The 23,874-nt window shown below is 37.2% G+C and overlaps 1 protein-coding gene across 1 annotated transcript in view; it reads right to left on the bottom strand.

The window, feature by feature from the left end:
- The window catches only part of TMPRSS11A (transmembrane serine protease 11A), a 64,018-nt gene extending 43,015 nt beyond the window's left edge, over positions 1-21,003 (bottom strand). The window contains exon 1 of the mRNA XM_015539664.2: positions 20,915-21,003. Within this exon, the coding sequence (XP_015395150.1) occupies positions 20,915-21,003 (89 nt within the window). The remainder of the gene's footprint in view (positions 1-20,914) is intronic.
- Positions 21,004-23,874: the final 2,871 nt, after the last annotated feature.

Here is a 23,874-nt window from a genome sequence, read left to right as displayed (position 1 = left end):
TTGTGGAGGTTGTAGAAAACTATTTCATTAAAAGGAAATTTCTATGTTGAATGTACAATTAGGAGAAGACTAAGGTATATTTTATTCAACTAAAATTTTGGGGGAATACAAAATAAACTCTTGGAACTTGAAATGGGAAGGCAGCTAAAAGTAATCCCTGTTTAAGACCTATTTGGCATTCTGCATTCCTTAAAGGAAAGGGCAAGTACAGATGATACTTAATTCAGAGTAACACAATTTATAATCTGTATTAAATCCAATTTATCATATTCATTTACTTTCATTAAGTTTGAGTATTCAGTGTTTAAAAGGGCATATGCATGACATCATTTTTCCAAAGATGTCAATGAAAACATGGTGATAATGTGAATAATTTTGTGACTTTGCTTTCTGCAGTTTTTCAGACTGAAAAATACACATCTTGAGGAATATATAGGGCAGTCTGAACTGTTAATGATCTGAGTTGGGGTATTCTTCAGTAACCAGACTCTAAGCTGAGGACTTTTATATGTGTGAGTTCAAAGAGGTTTGAGTCAGCAAAAGACATAATAGACCTCTTTATCCACATGGATTTTCCTTTTTCTAGAAAGGCCTTCCCTGAAGGCAGCAACTTAGGCTTGCTCTACAGTCAACCACATGCCCATTATCGTTTTATCTATAAACTCTAAATTTTTCTATTTTCAGGATCAGTCTTCTGTTTTCTTGTAGATGCATGTTATCATTATACAAACGTAAATGCATGTGAATAGTATTCAAATGCCAATTTGCAGACAGATTATGTTCCCATAAATCTTCATAAAGATAGTTTCTTGAAGTTTAAAACATGCAATCTTATTTAAAAATAAATTATTGGTTAGCTTCCCAGGCCACCTACAAGTTTACTGAACTTCTAATGTAACTGAACAAAGGTGTTAAGTGCATCAAATTCCTAGAAGGCATTTGGTGCAAAAAACTTTGCTCTTCTTTCCCTAGCATGGTGCCCATCCCTGGAGGAAAGTTGTTCTAGAGCCAAAGTGCCAAATTCTCTTTCTACCAATGAAAATCATCATTTCCTTTGAGTCACTCAAGTCAGATGTTTGCTACAGAAGAGCAACATTTTGTGGTAACCTAATATACTCTGACATGTGAATATCTGTTTGGGTACTCTGGGACTCTTTTGTTTAATTATTTAATTTAATTTAATTTTTTAATTAAGTGTTTTATTATAGTTCCAGTATAATTAACATATAGTGGTATATTAGTTTCAGGCATAGTATGTAGTAATTCAGCACTTCCACATTACTAAGTGCTTATCATGGTAAATGTGCTCAATCCCCTTCACCTGTTCACCCATCCCCCACCCATCTCCTCTCTGGTAACCAGCAGTTTGTTCTCTATAGTTAAAAGTCTGTTTCTTGGTTTATCTGTCTCTCTTTTTTCCTCTTTCGTTTCTTAAATTCCACATATGAATGAAATTGTATGGTATTTGTCCTTCTCTGACTTATTTTGCTTAGCATGATACTTTCTAGCTCCATACTTGTTGCAAATGGCAAGTTTTCATTCTTTTCTATGGTGGAATAATATACCATTGTGTGTGTGTGTGTGTGTGTGTGTGTGTGTGTGTGTGTGTGTGTACCACCTCTTTTTTTATTTTTAAAGTTTATTTATTTATTTTGAAAGAAAGAGAAAGAGAGAGAGAGAGAAAGAGAGAGCAAGGGAGGGGCAGAGAGAGAGGGAGACAGAATCCCAAACAGGCTCCAGGCTGTCAGTGTGGAACCTGACATGGAGCTCAATCTCACTAACTGTGAGATCATGACCTGAGCCAAAATCAATAGTTGGACACTTAACTGGCAGAGCCACCCAGGCACCCCCACCTCTTCTTTATCTTTTCATCTATCAAAGGACACTTGGGCCACTTACATAATTTGTCTATTGTAAATAATGCTGCAGTAAACATAGAGGTGCATGTATCCCTTTGAATTTAGTGTTTTTGTATGTTTTGGGTAAATATCCTATAGTGGAATTATTGGATCATAGGATGCTTGTATTTAAGGAACCTCCATACTGTCTTCCACAGTGGCTATTTTAGGGTGACCATTTAATACTAAGAGTGACAACAAGAGCTACTATGTAGTAAATGCTGACTTTGTAGGAGTTGTTGGTTGGTATATGGTCGCATCTCATCCTCCAAACATGCTTGTCAGTAGAATTATGTATCTTTGCTTCACAGGTGACTAACGTGCTCCATTCATGAAGCCAGTATGCAGAACTAGAACCTAACTTGGACTTCTGTGACTCAAAAGCCCATTTTTCTCTGTGATATCAAACTTCTTTCTGAGAGTGATTTTTACATTTTTTTAGAACAGGCTTCCTATGAACTCAGATGAATAATGGGTGGTATTTCAAGCAGCATGAAAGGCAAGTGAAGAGTTTTAGGAAGTGAAAGTAGAGGTTGTTTGATCAGAGAGGCCACCCATCCTCATTGTGGTTAAGTCTGAAATTAATTTTGCTTTCACATTTTCCTTTCTATTGGCTTTACACTTTGATGAACTCTGAAAAATTTAGGATTCGCTTCTCTCCCTCCCCGTAGAATCTCTTATAACAGTGGCAGAGGTCACCTGGAGTGGGCAGAGGGGAGGTAGGGCTGATAGAATGATAACCATATTGGGGGTTGTCTGTAAACTTTGAAGGCTTTTATCTAATTTGACACTTTTTTTCATACTGCTACAAGTTCTCTATATATTTTATTTCTTGAAATGTTTATAAATATCCTCTTACCCCAAAGTGTGCAAGATCTTGAAGATAGTGAAAACATCATATACAGCATTGAGACATTTCTCCAAAAATGTTCCCAGGTGGTGGGGGAAAGGTTTTCCATATTCAAACAGGTTTGGAAAAAAAATGGGTTAAATAAAATTAGAGAGGATCCTCACTTCTAGAAGTCTCAGAATCTGGTTTTAAGTGGAAGTAAATGTGAACAATATTTCTGTCTTGGTTTTGTATATATTCTTTTCACTGATACAACCCCAGTGCCTCATACATTATCTGATTCTTAGCAGAATCTTGAATACTATTTATTGAATTGGACTGAAATAAACGTTTTTTAAATTACATTTTCTTTCTTTCTTTCTTTCTTTCTTTCTTTCTTTCCTTCTTTCTTTCCTTTTCAATATTTATTTTTGGGAGGGTGCAAGTAGGGGAGGGACAGAGAGAGGAGGACAGAGGATCCTAAGCAGGCTATGAGCTGACAGGCTGAGAGCAGTGAGCCTGATGTGGAGCTCAAACTCACAAACCAGGATATCATGACCTGAGTCGAAGTCGGCCACTCAACTGACTGAGTCACCCAGGTGCCCCTCAAATACACGTTTTTTTAAAAAACACCATATCTACTCCTATCCTGTGGGATTCTGATGTTCTACAGAACACAGCTTTGAAAACATAGCTCTAGATATATTTATGCCACTGTGATGCTCCATGGAATGCTTGTCAGGAGGTTAAAAAAGAAGAAACGAAGGAAACCTTTTATATTCCTTCAGTGTTTAACTCCCAGATATGGGAGGGACAATGGGGCGAGGGGCAGAATTGAATAAAATACCATTGTGAGTCCAGAGCAAAGAAAAGTTTTTGTGGAAAATGTTGAAATTATTCAAGCTGAGCTGAATTCAGAGGTCTCAGGGAAGGAAAATTAGGACCCAGAAAAGAGAAGACTATTTCTTCACCTATCTAAGGAAATGTCTTTACTCTGGTCCCAGGGATGGAAATTGGGCACACGGGCAAAAAAGGAGCATGAATGAGAATTTTAAGGCTGTAAGAGGAAAGCATAAGCTAAAGGGGATTGAGAACACCTTTCCTAGATTCCCCGAGGATACTTCATCCCCATGGAGGGAAACTCCCACCTCCTGCCACTTCCCTGCACAGTTACTCACTGCTTAGTCATGTCTGGCTTGCTAAGCTGGATTTACTCTAAAGCCTTGTAGCTCTGTCTTTAGCAACTACCCAACCCTAATGAGTGAAATCAATTTCAGATTCTTGTCCCTTCTAGATCGTTCTGTCTTGATTTAGTAAGAGGGATTTCTTGGCTGTATTCTGAGAGGTTAGGCATTTAACTCTCTTCCATCTTCAGATAACAGCAAAATGAAGGTTCATGGTGCTAGCTTATAGCTGCAAAGCCTTTCTTAAATAGTTTTGAACTTAGACTTTGGATTAGGGGCAGAGCACAGTCACATGTTAGTTTAAATTAATGCACCATCATTGAACTAACTTCTAATTGAGAGTGGTATAGCATTAAATGATAAGAAACCAGTCTCTGGAGCCAGACTACCTGAGCTCAAGTCCTAGCTCTGTCATTTGGTGGCTCTGCAATATGAAGCAAGGTATTTGGCCCTTTTGTGTTTTAGTCTTCCCATTTGGAAAATGGAAATGAAATTAATACCTACCTCATTGGATTTATATAAGCACTAAGTACATTAATTCATGTAAAGTGACCAGCCCATAGTAAATACTATATAAATGTGAATTAGTATCACTATTTTTGTTGTTATTATTATTACACACTTGATAGAAATCAGCCATGCTGAGACAATGGGCATTTTACTATGAGAATTTTATGGTAGGTAATTGAGACCAGTAGTATTTTAGATTTTAGGATCATCTTGGAGTGGCCCTACAGGAAAGACCTTATATAGGAGGGGTATTAGTAAATACCCCAAATATTTTTAATGCAGTATTAATCCACAAAAAATATGTTCCACTGTGGCTGGCCAAGAGTGACAATAAAATGCAGATGCTGTTTTATAAGTACAATATTGATGTGGGAATAAGGGATTGAGTAACAAAACAGAAACTTATTATGGAATGTTATACTTTATAGAAAAGATACCACCAAACATTATGCGGTGTATGTGCACGTGTGTTTGTGTGTGTTATATGTGTGTGTTTGGTATAGTCCTGACATGTTTTGGCATAAGATGCAGTCCCACGTATTAAAGTTTGTAAAATGTGTATCAGATAAGAGGTGAAGGTCCACACTGGGATGCTATGCATGTGTGAAAAATAAGTTGTATTCAAATGCCTTGGTCAGAGCCTTGTATACCATAAATATGCCCTAACAAACTACTTCTAAGAATTGATTAGCTATTACAGTGTTATTCCTCCTTTGTCCTTTTGTTTGTCTGTCTATTCAACTATCCGTCCATCTGTCCACCTATCCACCCATCTTTCTTTTTTCACAATATTTTATTGAGCCTCTATTTTGTTTTAAGGCATCATTCAAGGCTTAGAAAGGCATGGATGAATAAAACATGGATTCTACCCTTATGTAGTTCATGGTACAACCCATAGTGTTTTTGTCTCAATCTGTGCCATGTGATTGAAAATAACGAAGTATTATAAACTTCTTTTCTATAAATATTTAAAATTACACAAATAATAAATTTCCATTAAGGTAACAAAAATGAGCATTAAAAATTTTGATATAATAGAAAAAGTATATATTGATCTCTGGTCCCAGTTCTTGGCACAGAGTTCCTAAATCCCTTATAATTTCCTAAGTGATAAGAGCACCAGGAACATCATTTTTTCTGTTTGGTCTTTAACCTTGGTTCCTGACACAGAGCTCTTAGATCCCTTGGAATTTCCTGGGTGATAGCAATGTCTTTTGTTCCAATGGGGTAACTCTGGGTGGGCTCCTACATAGCTTCAGGATAGGGACTAGTCACCAGAAAGACCAAGCTATAGTTACAAGCTTGGAATTTCAGCTTCATTCCCCTTCTCCCCCCCAACCAACCCCTCCATATAAACCTCCATATAAACCTCTGGAAGCTGAAGATTGCATTCAGAATTTATCATGTCTATGCAATGAAGCCTCCATGAAAATCCCAATAGTATGGGGTTCGGAGAGCTTCTGAGTTGGTGCTGGGCATCTCTGTCCTGGGAGGGTGGTATACCACCAACTCTACAAGGACAAAATCTCCTGTACTGGGGACCCTTCTGAACCTCATCATATGTATCTCTTCATTTGGCTGTTCATTCATATCCTTTAATATAATTTGGAATAAGTTGATAATCTACTAGGTAAACTGTTTTCTTGAATTCTGTGAGCCACCCTAGCATATTAAAACAAAGGAGGGAGTTGTGGGAAGCTCCAATTTATAGCCAGTCGTTAAGAACACAGGTAACAACAACCTGGACTTGGGATTTCTGTCTGAAATGGGGCCAGGGGAAGTCTTATGGACCAAGCCCTTAACCTGTGGGGTCTGTGCTAACTCCAGTTAATGTCAAAATTGAATTGATACCCAGCTGATGTTGGAGAATTGCTTTGACAAAAACCGACACAGCTGGTATCATAAGTATGAGTAGTGACATAGGAAAGGAGTTTAGTGGTTTAGTAAAGGAAAACACAGGGAGTTTTTCTGAGAAAAATATTTAAAACATTTCCTTTAAGTCTTTACCTGCCCAGACAAATCCTCTCCAGGCATCCTCTGCCTTTTAGGATCAGAAGACTTTGGCCTCAGTCCTTGCATTTAATTTTTTGACATATATCTTGAGATGTTTTTGAAACCTCTCTGAATTTCAGTTTTTCCACTTGTAAAGTGGTGATAATAAATACCACCCAGAGATGTGAGGCAATAAAGTGAGTAAATGAAAGGCTCTAGCACATATCAAATTCCTACTCTGGCTCAGGAGTTTTCATGTGACTTATCTCATGTAATTGTTGACACAGCTTTGTGGAGTAGGCCTTGTTACCTTATCACCGACTCACTAATGAGGAAACTAAGAATCAGAGAGGCAAACAACACAGGTACCAGAGATAAGGGAAAGGAAGTCCTTAACTGTCTGACTTTAAGGCTGTCTGTCCCATTTGTAACCAGACCACTGTGATAATGAACGTGAAGCCTTTCATAGTATATTATTCAAATGTTGCCTATCTTATTTCTATATCCCCAGTAGGTCAGTTTCTTGTCATTGCCCAAGATGTTTCACAGCCCCAGCTGTTAATGAATTGGGAATATAGGATGGCGTGTACAGCTTGAGTTAAAGTCACTAACTCTGATCTTGGGTAGCTTTTTTTTTTTCCTTTAAAATAGGCTAACTTGTATGAGGACTGTAAATAATGAATGAGACAATGTATGCAAAATGATTCACATTTTGTAAATAGATACTAAATGGCAGATGTTATTATAATAATTACAAATAAACTACCACCCAGTAAGGATTTCTACACTTACCTGATCATAAATTCTTAACATCTTGGTTTCCAAGTACTTTATATACATATCTGCCAGAATGCCTATTTTTATCCATAAGTATATTATTCCCTATATGCCACACAAGTGGAAAAGTAGGAAAGCAAAACAAAGATACTAGCCTTTAATCTTGATGATATGAACACATATTTCAATTTATTGACTACAGAAAAAACCCAACTCAGTGAATCATTTTTAGCACTATGAATTTCATACTCAGTTTAAAAAATTTTTTTTTAATGTTTCTTTTTGAGAGAGACACAGAGAGCAAGTGGGGGAGGGGCAGAGATAGACACACACACACACACACACACACACACACACACACACACACACATACACACAGGGAAATTGAAGCAGGCTCCAGGCTCTGAGCTGTCAGCACAGAGCCCAATGAGGGTCTCAAACTCATGAACTGTGAGATCATGGCCTGAGCTGAAGTCAGACATTTAACCAACTGAGCCACCCAGGCACCCCTCTTACTCAGTTTTTGTATGAAAAAACAAAAAGTTGTTTTCTCTTGAAAGTTATCAAAGAAAGAAAAGCAGGATATCCTAATAGTTAAGTTCAGATTCTGGCTCTCTTAGCCTGTAATGTAGGGCCAGTTAACTTTTATCTATACAGTGGAGATAATAATGGCATCTAATTGTAGGATTGTGAGAATGAATGAACTAATATAATATAGCATGCATATGGCACTATGAGTAGTTGAAAACTAACAAAACAGTAAAATTTAGTTACTAATTTACACACAATTTAGTAATCAGTAAGTAACATGAAGGTTTTGTTATTTTGGTTTTAACCCTGAAGATATAGTTTTTGAATAAATTAGAGAATAAATTTGGCAAATTAACAAGTTGATTGACATGAGTATTCAAAATGAAATTAAACTTTAAATCATCAATATTTATAAAGATTTGCCCAGGACTACCTTTTTCTCTAAAAGATGATAATGAAGGGGCGCCTGGGTGGCTCAGTCAGTTAAACATCTGACTTCAGCTCAGGTCATAATCTTAGGGTTCATGAGAGTTTGAGCCTCGTGTTGGGCTCTGTGCTGACAGCTCAGAGCCTGGAGCCTGCTTTAGATTCTGTGTCTCCCTCTCTCTCTCTGCACCTCCCCTGCTTGCACTCTGTCTCTTTCTCCCTCTCTCTCTCTCTCTCAAAATTAAATAAACATTAAAAAAAAATTTTAAGGATGATAATGAAGAGAAAGAACCTAATTTTTACATTTATTAATAAGCAATATTGAAAACAATGAGCTGTAAGAAGAGAACGATGCCAGACTTCTGGGAACAAGACAGTAACCTGTTTGTTGATATGATGAGCCATTTGATATTTTATCTTTTATATGAAAAATAATTGAGATTTTTAAGTGAATGAATCACCCAATTAATACATGTATAGGAAGGAGTAGGGGTATGGATATTGCTAAAGGCAAATGAAGATGGGTATTCACAGTGAAGTCTGAGCACTAAGGACTATCTCTGAAATACAGTGAAGATGGTCATGAAACATAGAGAAGTAGCCAAAGTTCAGTGTAGCAAAAACAGCAAAGATATGGATCAAATATATTTTGAGAAGGTGTCCACATTATATTTCTTGTTAATAGAGAAGAATGGTGAGCATGGCTATAAAACATATTGTAGAAGTACTGTACGTGGAATGTAGGGTGTCATAGTAGTAATTAAGCATTTGCTTTTCTTTAATCCTTAAGCCTGCCTATTAATGTGACCTGCCATCTCCTGAAAATCTTCCAAATCCCGGATGAGCGTTCCATGAAGTTATCTCAAAGAAACCATACACATTCAGTTTCCCACCTTCTCCTTTCTTTACCAAATGTGATGGCTATCTCGAACAATAGCACTGACCCCCAATATTACTCCTAATTTTTTTCCCTGAAGCCAAAAACTTTCTGTAAACCCACAAATATTCATTAGAAAAGAGGACTTTTGGTGTCTATAATCGTGATATTTTAAAGAGAATAATTTTGGGGATGTGCAATATGAAAGGTTGGAACTACTTACTGCTTTACAATATCATGACTTCCACAAACATGAAATAGGCATTTTCAAATTCAATGAATTTTAATGAATAAGCAAAATATTATGCTAGACATTTCCATTTGTGTACTCATTCATTTGTTCAACAAATATTTATGGAGTGCTGCTTATGTGTGAAGCCTTGTGGACGCTGCCCAAGGATCTCCGAGACCCTTTAGCAATTCACTATAGGACTGATACAAATGTGTATTTTATTAGTGTGGAAGGAAGCCCAGTGGAGTTCACTAACTCAGCAGCTGATCTCTGAATTTCCTGATTTCCTTAGTGGCTGATCTCCTCTCTGAAATTTCCCAGGTAGAATCCTTGCCACCCAGACAGGCTGCGGGAGTCTGGGAATACTGGACTTGGAAGTTGTAGATGGCAGCTCTTGCACTCTGTCATCATACAGCTCCATAGATCCAAAGAAGCCCCTTAACTTCTGTTTCCCTCAAATTCCTCATTTCAAAAAGGGAGTTAACAGTACCTATTCTGATCTCACAAGGGTGTCCTATTAAATGAATGGCATATGTAAAAATACTTTGAAAGTGGCATAAATCAAAGCAATCGTGAAGTATTATTGTCATCATGGATGTTTAAAATCATGGTTTTAATTCCATATAAAGTTATTCCAAGGAATCTTATTTTTTCCTCTCCTTTGCATGTGGCAAATGCCCTTTTGGGAAATAAAATGAAAGAATTCAGTTTTTTTTCTTTAGTATTTAATGGGAGAGTTTTAGGAAATAGACAGGTTTGGGTCTCCTGGTTCCCTTCTTCCCACAGGAATCCTAGGATTTCTATGAGAAGGCAGGTATCTCTGTAGCTATGGACCTCCCAATCCTATTAGTTTCCAGGGCTGACTATAAGGTATAAGAAAAAGCAACAAAACAGAAAATGCTGTAGAAGATAAATTTAGTCAGATTACTTAAAGAAGGCTTTCTGTAAAACAAAGGAACACCTTCCACAGGTCCCCAAACCAGACTCAATCAGAACATAATATAATACAGTTCTTCATTAACTTCTTCTAAAATCCCAACTATTGAACCTGGCAACATGAAATAATGCTAAGAATGATTTTTAATAAAAAGATATTGATTTCAATTACAGAGATTAATTAATCCAACTGTTATAATAATTCCAGAAATCTCACAAGATCCATACAGATTGAACGCACTGAGGACATCTCACAGGCAGTGCCCTGACATAATAGGGAATCTAGACACTGACAGACGGTAGAGCAAGTAAGCCATTTGCTAAACAAAACTGAACTTACCGATACATCATCTGTAAGAGGAAGAATTTGGTTTTGCAGTTCTGCACCCACTGACTTCATTTGACTTTCTAATCAACTGCATGTCACCTCTAGATGTATTAGAGGTCTATGGCTGAAAGAAATTAAAACAAATTACAAATAGTTGAAATGAAACTAGTTAGACAAGTCTGAACAGAGAGCCTCAACCCGCAGGATAGCTTGAAGAAAACAGCCCAGAGATAGCATAGTCCCAATAAGAAAGCAACATAGTTTCTTTTGGTATTGACTAATTTTGTTAAAGGGAGATAAACTGGTTGAGAGGATTTGAATGAGAAATACCTTAGGAATGCACTAGGATTAAGAATTTAAAGAAGATTATTGGTAGGTATACCAATACCTTAAAGAAACCTTTATATAAAAGCTCTTAATAAAAACAATCAAGTATCCTTAAAACCTAGATTCATAATATAATTCAAGAAATAGTGTTTAATTTTTAGTTGAATAGCAGCTATCTCCATGTATGACAGGGGTAGAGTGAATTTATTAATATATAATTATTTTTCTTTAAAAAATACGTACTTCTGAGAGTATGTGCAAACAAATTCATATCAAACCAGATTTTTTCCTAAAATGGCTTAATGTGATACGTACACATGCTATAATTTATATTTATGTAATATGAATTACAAATATATTTTCTATACATGTATATATATATACATATATATAGAGAGAGAGAGAGCGCAAGAGAGAGACATTTATCAACGTGAAGAAAACAAAGAATATAAGTAAACAATATTTTCAATAAATTTTCAATCAGACATGAATACCTGCTTTTTGTGTATACTGAAACATTAGAAATGAGGCTGAAGCTGTTTCACCATGTTGTGGTCATGGTGCCTTTCCTTCTCCTTAGAAGCAACTAATGTTATTAAGGTCCATTTTCTTACAGAATATACTAAGCATTTACACACAAACAGACACATGCACGTATACCCATAGAAAAATATATATGAGTATTGATCGAACAGTATTATATACTTCCTTGTGCAGTTTGGTTTTTCTTCCCTTGATACTCTATTTTATGTTGAGAGAAATGGATTTACCTTATCTTTTTTAACAGCTACATGCAATATGAATATACTTAGTGTTTAGCCTTGATTATAATCTCACAACCAAAGGATAGCCATTTAAAAGGAAACCCTACTTGGGGCGCCTGGGTGGCTCAGTTGGTTAAGCGGCCGACTTCGGCTCAGGTCATGATCTCGCGGTCCGTGAGTTCGAGCCCGGCGCCGGGCTCTGTGCTGACAGCTCAGAGCCTGGAGCCTGTTTCAGATTCTGTGTCTCCCTCTCTCTGACCCTCCCCGTTCATGCTCTGTCTCTCTCTGTCTCAAAAATAAATAAACGTTTAAAAAAAAAAAAGGAAACCCTACTTTAAATGAAAATTTAATGGTCATTGCTTCTAACACTTAAGGAAAGTACCATTCAAAAGAATCTTAGTACTGTAGAATGCTTTAAGTGCATAGACTCTAGAATTAGATGTGGGGTTCAAATGTTAGAAGTTTCTATCTATAAAATAGGAATAATACTAATGACTACCTTTTAAGGTTTTTAGAAATGTAAATGTGTCAATATATGTAAAATACTTAGAGTAGTACCTTGTGCAATGGAAGCACTACGAACATATTAACTTTTAATATTACACTTGATCTTAGCCAAAAGGCCAAGAAGCGATATTATTAACTTTTAATATTAAGATCTTAGTTTATTTGCATATATTTTCTTCCTATTTAACAGAGAAACACTTAGTGAAGCTCATTATGTTGAGCTATACAAGGAGCACACGTAGTTACATTCTTCCTTTCCATCTTTTCCCTGCTGTTTCTCTGACACAGGGTTCCATGGAATAGTCAACAGTGGCATGGACTTAGAATGGAATATTGTTTTTTTTTAATTAAAAAAAATTTTTTTTAACGTTTATTTATTTTTGAGACAGAGAGAGACAGAGCATGAATGGGGGAGGGGCAGAGAGAGAGGGAGACACAGAATCGGAAGCAGGCTCCAGGCTCTGAGCCATCAGCCCAGAGCTCAACGCGGGGCTCGAACTCACGGACCGTGAGATCGTGACCTGAGCCGAAGTCGGACGCTTAACCGACTGAGCCACCCAGGCGCCCCTGTTTTTTTTTTTTTTTCAACTTTTTAAATGAGTGTTTATTTATTTTTGAGTGGGGGGGATAGAGAGAGGGAGACAGAGGTTCTGAAGCTATCAGTGCAGAGCCTGATGTGGGGCTCAAACTTATGAATGGTGAGATCAAGACCTGAGCTGAAGTTGGACACTTGAATGAAGAAGCCACCCAGGCACCCCTAAAATGGGATTTTGACTCCTTGGTAGTTATGTGACCTTGAACAGACCACTTAAACCCTTTGAGCATCAATTTCCTCCTATATGAAATGAGCTGATACCATTTATGTTCAGGGCTTTTCGTCAGAATTAAATGACATGGTGTTTATAACACTGCCCAGCACAGTGTCTAGTAATAAACGGCAGCTTCCATAGTGTGTGGCAGAAGGCCTGGTAAACAAAGCCCAGATGTTGAAGGAAGATGCACCTGCCTGTAAATCCAGGCTCCCCTAACATAGCTGCTGCTTGACCTTTCTTAGCCTCCTCATCTGTGCACAGAATTAACAATAGCTTTGCAGACTATTGTAGGAATTAAATGAGAGAGTACATGTAACATGCTCCCCATACTGTGTGTTGTATACATTCAAGAACTGAATGGTAAACTGTATTAAGATAAAATGGCGACGTCTCTGAATGTCAGCACAGCAGAACCTGGCAAGCCATTTGCTCAGGACTCCTCTTTTGGCCTTAATGTCCTCTGGGTCCTCAGTTTTCCAGGTCTCTGTTTATGGGAAGGTAGAGGAATAATGGCTGAATATGAAGATAAATTCCAGAATTGGTAGTGGAAGTTCAGTAAGCTGTAGGCTGACAGAAGGCAATATGGTGTAGCAAACAAGAAGCACACAGCTTGAAACAAAGCGAAGACGAAATTTCTGTCTAACTACAGCTTTGATTAAGTTATTTAACTTTCTGAATGTAATTTTCCTTCTCTGAGAATAGTAATATATGTGCAAATTAAATGAGATTATCTCAAAGGCATTGTGTTGAGTAAAAGAATCCAGACTCAAAAGACAACACGTTGTGTGATTCCATTAATAGGCTGTTCTAGAAAATGCCCAGCTTCTAAGGACAAAAATCAGTTTCCAGCATCTGGTGGTGACAGGCAAGCATTCACAAGAAGGGAGTTTAGGAGTTGGGGGAAAATGTTTTATATTTTGTGGTGATGGTTATAAGTTCAAAGAACTTATTTGTCAAAGTTCATAGAACTAGTCACTAAAAAAAGGTGAATTTTACTGAATGTAAATTACACCTCAATACAAATATATAATCAATATAGAAAAACAGTTTAATGAGACTATAAAAATTGCAAGTAAACAGTACTTATCAAAGGCCAAGCAATGCAATCAATACTTTGCAACAGCTCTTTGGGATACAAATTAACCCCATTTTACAGAAATAGAAACTGGAACTCATAGATGTTAAAGAGTTTGCCTAATCTCACATCTGAGAGTGGTAAAGATGGCATTTTCCCCCTCAGGTGTCTCTGACTCTAAAAGGCCCTTACCTTTATCACTTAGATCTACTTTATGAATGGCACTTGATACAAAGCTGACCCTTAAAAATAATTTTATTTTTTCTTATCACTAGCTGATTACAGAGGCTGTAGTAAGAGGTAGCAGTCCTTGGCCACTATTCTGGTCTATCTTTTACGTCCCAACCTAATTAACCTAATGTGACAAGGTAAGATGTAAAGATGTAAAGAGTTATGATGGTCAATAATCACATTTTTATATGGATAAAATTGTATATATTTTCATTTTAGGCATCTGAATAAGTAGATCTCAATAATTCACTGTTTCAGAAGATTGTATACAGTCGTCATGTCCAAACCTATACTTTTAAAGTTGGAGGGGTGCCTGGCTGGCTCAGTTGATTAAGAGTTTGACTCTTGACCTCAGGTCGGGTCATGATCTCAGTTTCGTGAGTTCGAGCCCTACATTGGGCTCTATGCTGTCAGTGCAGAGTCTGCTTAGGATTCTCTCCCTCCTCTCTCTCTGCCCCTCCCACACTTGTGCTTTCTCTCTCAAAATAAACAAATAAACATTAAAAAATTTTTAAGTTGGAATTTTTCACAGAAAATAAGTACTAAAGAAAGTTTGTCAGTGTAAATTAAATTGGCATGCTACTGCTTTGCTTTTGTCTATTGTGCTATTAAATGATAAAAACTCTTATAGTGCATAAGGATTATATCATGAGACAATAGCAATATAACTTCTGTGATTGAATATTTTTCTTCAACTGATATTTTTGTCCTCTGTCTGATAAGGGGAAATTAAACTGATGCCAACTGACAAATAAGTGTTGTCATGTTGAGAATGAACAGGTGGAAAACATCCCTTAGTCTAGGAGTGTTTGCACATAGGAGCTCAGACTCTATGTGTTGTGGTTATTTCAGAGAAGCCTACTATGTTAAACATCATGGCATTCAGTAACTCATTAAATAGATCTTTGCTCAGTTCCTATGATGCACCAGAATAGATTTCAGGTACTTGGATATTAGGGAAGTTAAAAAAAAGATAATCATTAAAGTCACTTCTTTGCATATATCATCAACTCCTTCACTTTGTTTTCACTTTGTGCTGTCTCAATGAAAAGATAATTTTGGATAAACCCGTTTCCATGATTCTTTAGCTGTACTCTTGTGCAGATAAACAGGCCAAGTAGAAAAACACAAACTGATCTAGTTTTAAATTCCTGTGCATGATCCTGAAGTGTGCTCCTGATGCTGGAGGTAGTCATTTTACATGTCCCTAGACCATTCACTTCCCCACACTTCTGGGCAGTCTCTCACCTCTCTTTTTTCCTTCAAACCCCTTCACTTACTCTTCCATTCTCAATTTTAGCTGATGGCCTTGATCCCTGCATCACTGTATTGGGTTCTTGAGGCTGCTGTAACAAATTACCACAAACCTGGTGGCTTAAAATACAGAAATTTATTCTTTCACAGTTCCGGAGACCAGAAGTCGGAAATTAAGGTGTCAGTATGACTATACTTCCTCCAAAGGCTCTAGGAATAAGCTTTCCTTGTTTCTTCTAGTTCTGGTGGCTCCAGGAGTTCCTTGACTTGTATCTGGAAACTCCAGTTTCTGCCTCAGTCTCAGCATGTTGTCTTTTCTGTTCTGTGTTCCCTCCTTTGCTGTCTCTCTCCTGTTCTTTTTTGTGATAAAATATGCATATCACAAAAAATAGAAGAGGAAAGAAAACTTCCAAATTCATTCTATGAGGCTAGCATTACCCAGATTCCAAAACCAGATAAAGACACAATAAAAAAAGAGAAGTACAGGCCAGAATATCTGAATGAATATAGATGCAAAAATCCTCAACTAAATATTAGCAAACTGAATCCAACAATACATTTAAAAAATTCATTCATCGTAATCAAGTGGGATTTATTTCTGGGATACAAGAGTAGGTTCAATATTCCTAAATCAATGAACGTGATACATCACATCAATAAGAGAAAGCATAAAAGCCGTAGGATCATTTCAATAGATGAAGAAAAAGCATTTGACAAAGCAAAACATCTATCCATAATAAAAGTTCTCAGCAAAGTAGGTTTAGAGGGAACTTACCTCAATATAATAAAGTCCTTATATGAAAAACCCACAGCTAACACCTTCCTCAATGGGGAAAAACTGAGAACTTTTTCCTTACGGTCAGGAATAAGACAAAGATGCCCACTCTCCCCATTTTTATTCAACATAGTACTGGAAGTCCTAGCCACAGCAATCAGATAAGAGAAAGGAATAAAATGCATCCACATTAGTAGGGAAGAAGTAAAATTTTCACTATTTGTAGATGACATGGTATTATATATAGAAAACCCTAAAGACTCCACAAAAAACTGCTAGAACTGGAAAAAGAATTCAGTAAGGTTGCAGGATACAAAATTAATGTACAGAAATCTGTTGCATTTCTATACACTATTAATGAAGCAGAAAGAGAAATTAAGAAATCAATCCCATTTACAATTGAAACAAAAATCACAACATACCTAGGAATAAAGGTAAAGAGGTAAAAGACCTATATTCTGAAAGCTTTAAAACATTGATGAAAGAAATTGAAGATGATGCAAAGAAATGGAAAGACATTCCATGCTCATGGATTGGAAGAACAAATATTGTTAAAATGTCTATGCTACACAAAGCAATCTACAGGTTTAAGTCAATCCCTATAAAAATATTAACAGCGTATTTCACAAAACTTTCACAAGTCATTGTGAAAGTCACTTTCACAAGTCATATTTCACAAGTCATTTTAGCCATTTTTTAAGTGTTCAGTTCTTTGGCATTAAGTACATTCACATTGTTTGCAACAACCAGCATTACCCATCCTCAGAATTTTTCGTCTTCTAAAACTGAAACACCGTACCTCTTGCATACTAACTTCCGATTTCCCCCTTCCTCTAGTCCCTGGCAACCACTATTCTACTTTTTGTTTCTATTAAGTTGACTACTGTATGTACTTTATAAACCTCATATGAGTGTACTCATTCAGTATGCCTTTTTCTGACTGGATTATTTCACTTAGCATAACGTCCTCAAAGTTCATCTTTGTTGTAGCATGTGTCAGAATTTTCTTTTTTTTTAGCATAGAATATTATTCCATTGTATGTATATACCACATTTTGTTTATCCATTCATCTGTCAATGGACTCTTGAGTTACTTCCACCTTTTGGCTGTTGAGAATAATGCCGCTATGAATATGGGTGTACAAATATCTGTTTATTTCTGCTTTCAACTCTTTTGGAAAGATACCGAGAGGTAGAATTGTTGTTTCATATGGTAACTCTGTGTTTAATTTTTTGAGAAATCACCTGTTAGATGAGTGATTTAAGTGATAAGTGATTTAAGGAGACTGAATGCGTCTCCTTAAAATTTCTATGCTGAAATCTTAATCCTAAATGTGATGGTATTAGGAGATAGAGCCTTTGGGAGATGGTTAGGTCATTAGAATAGAACCCTCATGGATGGGATTCATGCCCTAATAAAAGAGACCCCAGAGAGCTCTCTTGCCTTTCCTACCAGGTGAGAGAACACAAGGAAAAGTTAAGCCAGGAAGCATGCTTTCACAAGACGTGAATCTTCTAGCACATTGACTCTGGATTTCTCAGACTCTGAAACTGAGAGAAATACTTGTTTGTTGTTTAAGCCAACTAGTTCATGGTACTTTTGTTATAGCAGTCAGAATGGACTAACTATATTGCCATAACATTTTCCATAGCAGTTGTATTGTTTTACATTTGTACCAATAACGCACAATTAGTGCACATCTTTACCAACACTTTTTTTTGTATCCTAATACGCATTATCATGTGAAGTGGTATCTAATTGTGGTTTTGATCTGTATTTATCTATAATTAGTGATGCTAAGAGTTTTATCATATACATATTACCATTTGTATATATTCTTTGGGGAAATGTCTATTCAAGTATTTTGCCCCTTTTAAAGTTTGGTTGGTTATTTTTTAGTTGTTGAGTTATAGAAGGTCTGTGTATATTCTGGCTATTAACCCCTTACCAGATATATGATTTGAAAAAATTTTTCAAATATTAGAAATATTTCATTTCATCGGTTGCCTTTTCACTCTGTTGATAGCATCTTCTGATGCACAAATGTTTAAAATTGTAATGTCGTCCAGTTTGTCAGTTTTTTCTTTTGTTGCTTATTTTTTAACTGTCACATTTAAAAAATCATTGCCAAATTAAATATCATGAAACTTGTCACCTATCTTTTTTAATCCACTGCCACAGATTCAAATAGCACCTGTATGCATTTGACCCACAAATCTCTAAACATTTGTTATTATTCTTCTGCATTAAAGTTCTGTCTCCTGGGGCGCCTGGGTGGCCCAGTCGGTTAAACGTCCGACTTCGGCTCAGGTCACGATCTCGCGGTCCGTGAGTTGGAGCCCCGCATCGGGCTCTGGGCTGATGGCTCAGAGCCTGGAGCCTGCTTCCGATTCTGTGTCTCCCTCTCTCTCTGCCCCTCCCCTGTTCATGCTCTGTCTCTCTCTGTCTCAAAAATAAATAAAACGTTAAAAAAAAAATTAAAAAAAAAAAAGTTCTGTCTCCTGGAATAGTGTGAATCTGTTTCTGAAATCTCAAACTCGATATAACCAAACAATTTATTGTACTCTGATTCCTCTCCATCCATTCCTGAGTGTCCCACATCAATTGAATTGTCATGACCTGTACTTATTCTTTATGAAATCTTCCTCTCACACAAGAATCTACACCCCACCTCTCTTCCTGTTCCTGTTGAACTGGGTCACAAAATCTAACAAATATCTTCCTACGACAATGAATTCCAACAGTTATTTTGGGTGGGTGGAGATAAAGCAGTAGAACCATTTATTTTAACTGAATTTTATGCTGAAGCTAATTCGAGAAACAAATCACAGTGAGCAGTTCTGGTTGATGTGAGCAGGGCATACCTGAACTCCAATTACTCAGCATCTCTGTATCTCCTGAGAGATAGTCCTTGGAAATCTCTTGTCCTAGAGGTTTCAAGAGGATACTATTTGTCCTGCTCCACGCTAAAGAAAGGGCATGGATTGGATAGTGACCTAGGAATATTACAGGCATAGCTACAATACTGTCCACAATTAATTAAGTAGACCAAACAGAATGTGCTAACATTTCAATCAAAGTTACCAGTTAGTACAGTTAGGTGCAAGTATTAGTTATAAATATGAGAATCTGTTTAAATTAGAAGATTAATACATAAAACCTTTCTCTTCCTATTGCCTATTACTCTGAGAGATGAAATTTATGTTGGTTATTTTGCATAGATGCTAGAGTAATCCTTGACTGCTTATCTAACAACCTCTGGCAATTTATTCAAATGGAGAAAAACTCTCCTCCCTTCGGCAATTAAATAGAGATGGGTCATTGATTCTGCAGACTGTGGGGATTGGCAGAATTACTTAATAACATGTTTTTATTTTCTTTTCCTTCTGCCATAAATCTCCTATTCTCATAGCTAAACTCTTGTCAAATGAAAAATTTCTGTGTTCGTGATTTTTGGTTTGCACTTGAAATTATATGAAAAATTAAAACTTTTCCAACTGATCTAATCTGAAGAAAATGTACTGGGATACAATTTAAAAGTGAATTTATGCATGATGTGAAATATCAGAATTTGGGAGTCATCGGACATGTATGTGTAATTTAATTAAAATTGGCTGTGAATACCAGCAATCCAAGTTCACATCCTTGCCTATACTTGCTATTATTCCACTTGTCTGTGTGGTGTACAGTAATGATTTACTTTTATTTTAATTATGTTTTTCTCAATACTAGTTATTTGAACATTTGTCTTACATGCTATTAACTTTTTGGTTTTCTTTTCTATAAATTGCTTTTTCATATCCTTCCTCATATTTCTTCTGAGACTGTTCTTTTTTGTTGATTTGCAGGACTATTTTGTATATTCTAGTATATTTTCAGTTTATGCATTTTAAATATTTTTCCCATTCTATCCGTTGTATCATTTACTTAAAAAAAGCAGTGAATAGTCCATTGTATTATTATTATAATACTGTATATTATACATTATTATGTATATTATAATACTGTATATAATACTGTATTATTATAATAGTTAATACTCTCTATACTTTGCTTTAATAATCTATTACCTATCCTGGGTCACAAAGACAATCTCCTTTTTTGTCTTAACATTATCATTTTTTTCGCTTCTCACATCTCTAATCCATTTTGGGGGTCAACCTTTGTGCATATTTTTTTAAGTTTATTTATTACTCATTTATGTATTTAAAAGTTTATTTATTTATTTATTTATTTATAGAGAGAGAAAGAGCAGGGGAGGGGCAGAGAGAGAGGGAGAGAGAGAGAGAGCAGGGGAGAGGCAGAGAGAGAGGGAGAGAGAGAATCCCAAGTAGGCTCTGCCCTGTCAGTGCAGAGACTGACATGGGGCTTGAACTCATGAACTGCAAGATCATGACCTGACCCAAAGTCAGATGCTTAACCGACTGAGCCACCTGAGTGCCCCTGTGCATATTTTTAGGCAAAGATCTAGGATGGTGATGATAATGGAAATGTGCCTCTCAGATCCCCTGATTTGCAGGATAGAATTGACAGATGGCCCAAGATGCTGTGCTCAGAGCCATCCATTGCACTCATGGAGGCCATGCTTCCTTTAAGCCTCTCCCAGCCTGTAACCATGCACAGCAGAGTTGTTAAGGCAAGCTCACACCTGAGAGATGTGGGACTTTTCTGATGGACAGCTTTGATTTGAGGACTCCCCATAGGCTTGGTCAAATTTTCTTGGGACTGCACAGCCATCTGACGAGATTCTTCCTATCTAACTCTTCTTCCTTCCTTCTTTGCTGCATAAGGGGACAACCTGAACTGTATTCTCTAGGGTCTCTTTGACTCTTCCAGGAATTATTCCATTTTCTTCACAGAAATTTCCCCAATCTCTCAAATCCCACCTTGAGGTTTGATTGAATAGTCTGAGAAAATTTAGGACTGACTAACTCACTTCATTGCCTGTTGGGTAAAGAGAATACCACCCTGAGAAGCATGCAGAGCACAGATAATCCCTGGCATAAGGTGAGACCTGAATTACTGAAGATATCACCAGTAGTGACCTGGGAAAACTTCCTGGGAGGGGCATGATTGCAGCCATTATGGTTCAGGCAATTGATGAGGCAAGATGAGAAGGAGGAGTGCTACAAAGATAGTGGAGTTGGCTGGTTACTGCTAAATTGCATGTTGCCCTGCAGAAGGATAAGGAGAAGCTGAGAGTCCTTTGTAATCAGTTAAAAGCTATGTGAGATAGGTTACAAAGAGGCCTTAATCTTCTACAGAGAAATAGTAGACATGGCTCAGCATCAGGCTGAAGACCTAATAGTTAGTTTCTCAGAATTTGAATGCTTGGTCAAAGCAGATCTGCTATGCTTCTTTAGGTCAGGTCCCTGGTTTGGAATACCTAGGACCTTGAAATGCAATTTGGAGTCAAGTGGATGGATGTCCTTGAGGATATTGTTCTACAGATCCTCTGAATCCTGAGAATTTGCAGAAGTAGTTCCTCACTCCTTAGTAAAAGCCAGCCCTTCTCCCATGCAGCAAGATACTGGCGAGCGCTTTCTCCACAAGCCCTTTCCCCTTCCTCAACTGAAAACCTGTCGATAACTCTACTAGAATGTGCTGGGTCTGATAAGGGAGGAAGGAGACTGTGCACTTGAGGGATTATGAGAATTAGTGAGAAGAGTACTCCTGTTCCTGACATTGGGTTTTGAGTGTGCTTGATGAAGGAGGGCTGAATGGAAGACTGGAAAAGAATTCATTGATGTTCTCAAAATATAGAATTAACACCCTGGCAAGGACCCAAGGAGACTGGGGACGTCTTGCTTCTGGAGTGGCTCTTAACATCTTGTGGAAAGAAATAGCCAAAGCTGAGGGAAACAGAAACGTCCCAGTTGTCCTGGCAGGCAGTGGCGGAAGAAATTAAGAAGCTGAGGGAAGTGGCCATGCTGGAATGGATCTGTCATGTGAAGCCAGAAGACCCTGTGGGAGATGTGCTTTATGGGAAGGCCAAGATGACACACCGTTTACCAAAGCCTTAGAAATGAGCTGGTGAGAGGGGCTCCAGCGCGGCTAAGAAGTTCAGTGGTGGCTCACCCCTGCAGGTGCAGGCTGACCACACCAGGAGCAGCTATAGAGCTGGCCTCAGAGGGAAGCAGTACCGGAGGAAACCAGCTACTTAAGCTTTAATGCATCCGTCCTGGGGTTTGGAGGAGTGAGGGTGAGGAATACCTGAAAGCATCTGATTAGTGGTCACTTTTTCTAGAGCCTCCTCCCCTTAGTAGGTGTTTGCCCTGATACTCCCAAAAGTAGTTGTCTGGATTGCTGTGATTAGTTTCTGGTCTGAAGGGCAGGTGAATGTATTGTTAAGGCAATATAAGGCAGGCAGGGTGCTGGGAACTGCAAGAGTAAAACATAAACAGTGTTTCTTTGACCTGTTCTTTTATTCCACCCAGGGTGTCAGCCACCTACCCTCCCTACATAATTCACTTCACGAGAGCCTAGTCTCGTAGCCTTTCACTTTTATTTTCATTTGCTGGCCTAGAACCCATGTTTGCTTCTTTCATCTATAGTTTATCTGATTTTTTTTGATTTGGAGGGAATATCTTACTCTAGTACATTATTTTAGCAGAAACAAAAGCCCAGATACTACACACATACACGTGCGCGCGCGCACACACACACACACGCGCACACACACACACACACACACACACACGTTGCATATATAAGAATGCATATAAAATGTTGCTATTTTTTAAAAAAGTGGATAAGCTCTTTATAAGTGAATGAATATATTTGTTTATATTTGTATAAACAGAACAATTTGAAAGGATATATGCATTTTTTTAAAGGTTTATTTATTTTGAGAAAGAGAGGGAGTGCTAGTGGGTGAGGGATAGAGAGAGAGGGATAAATGGAGAATACCAAGCAGACTCCACAGGTTCTCAGAACAAAGCCTGATGTGGGGCTCGACCCCATGAACCATGAGATCATGACCTGAGCTGAAATCAAGAGTCGATTGTTCAACCAACTGAGCTACCTAGGCGCCCTAAGGATATACAGTTTTAAACTTTGATTACCTCAGGAGATAACTGGGGAGAGATTGTCTGATTTTTCTTTCTACTAATCTGTGTTGGAAAATAGCTTATGCAACTTTAGAGCCTGAAATGCAATTACAGTAAAAGTATATTTAAATAAATTATATAGACCAGGAGATGGCAGCATAGTAACACATTTGGTCTGTTTCTTACTGGGTTTTTAATGAACATAGGTTTGGATTATAGTGATCTGTTGTTTCTACATTTCTTGGATTCATCTATAATAAAACAATATTAACATATTGCACAATCCAGTCCCTGTTTTATACCTGGGTTGGCTTCTTGCTTAAAATATTACTTGATATTTTTAAATTTTGTGACTAAGTCACTCTGATGCTCCTCTATTACTTGCTACTCTTTTGTTGCCATTAAAATATCTTTCTGGATTATAAGATATTATCTGATTTAAAAAGCTACCGAAGTATTTTTATTCTTAAATAAAATAATAAAAATATATTTTTTAAACGTTTTTATTCTTTAATATACTATTTATTGAAGAAGTTCTGGGATCTTTGTCTAAGGTTGA

The sequence above is a fragment of the Panthera tigris genome, chromosome B1 (genome assembly GCF_018350195.1).
Source record: "Panthera tigris isolate Pti1 chromosome B1, P.tigris_Pti1_mat1.1, whole genome shotgun sequence".
NCBI lineage: Eukaryota > Metazoa > Chordata > Mammalia > Carnivora > Felidae > Panthera > Panthera tigris.
This window is presented reverse-complemented; position numbering and strand designations above follow the sequence as displayed.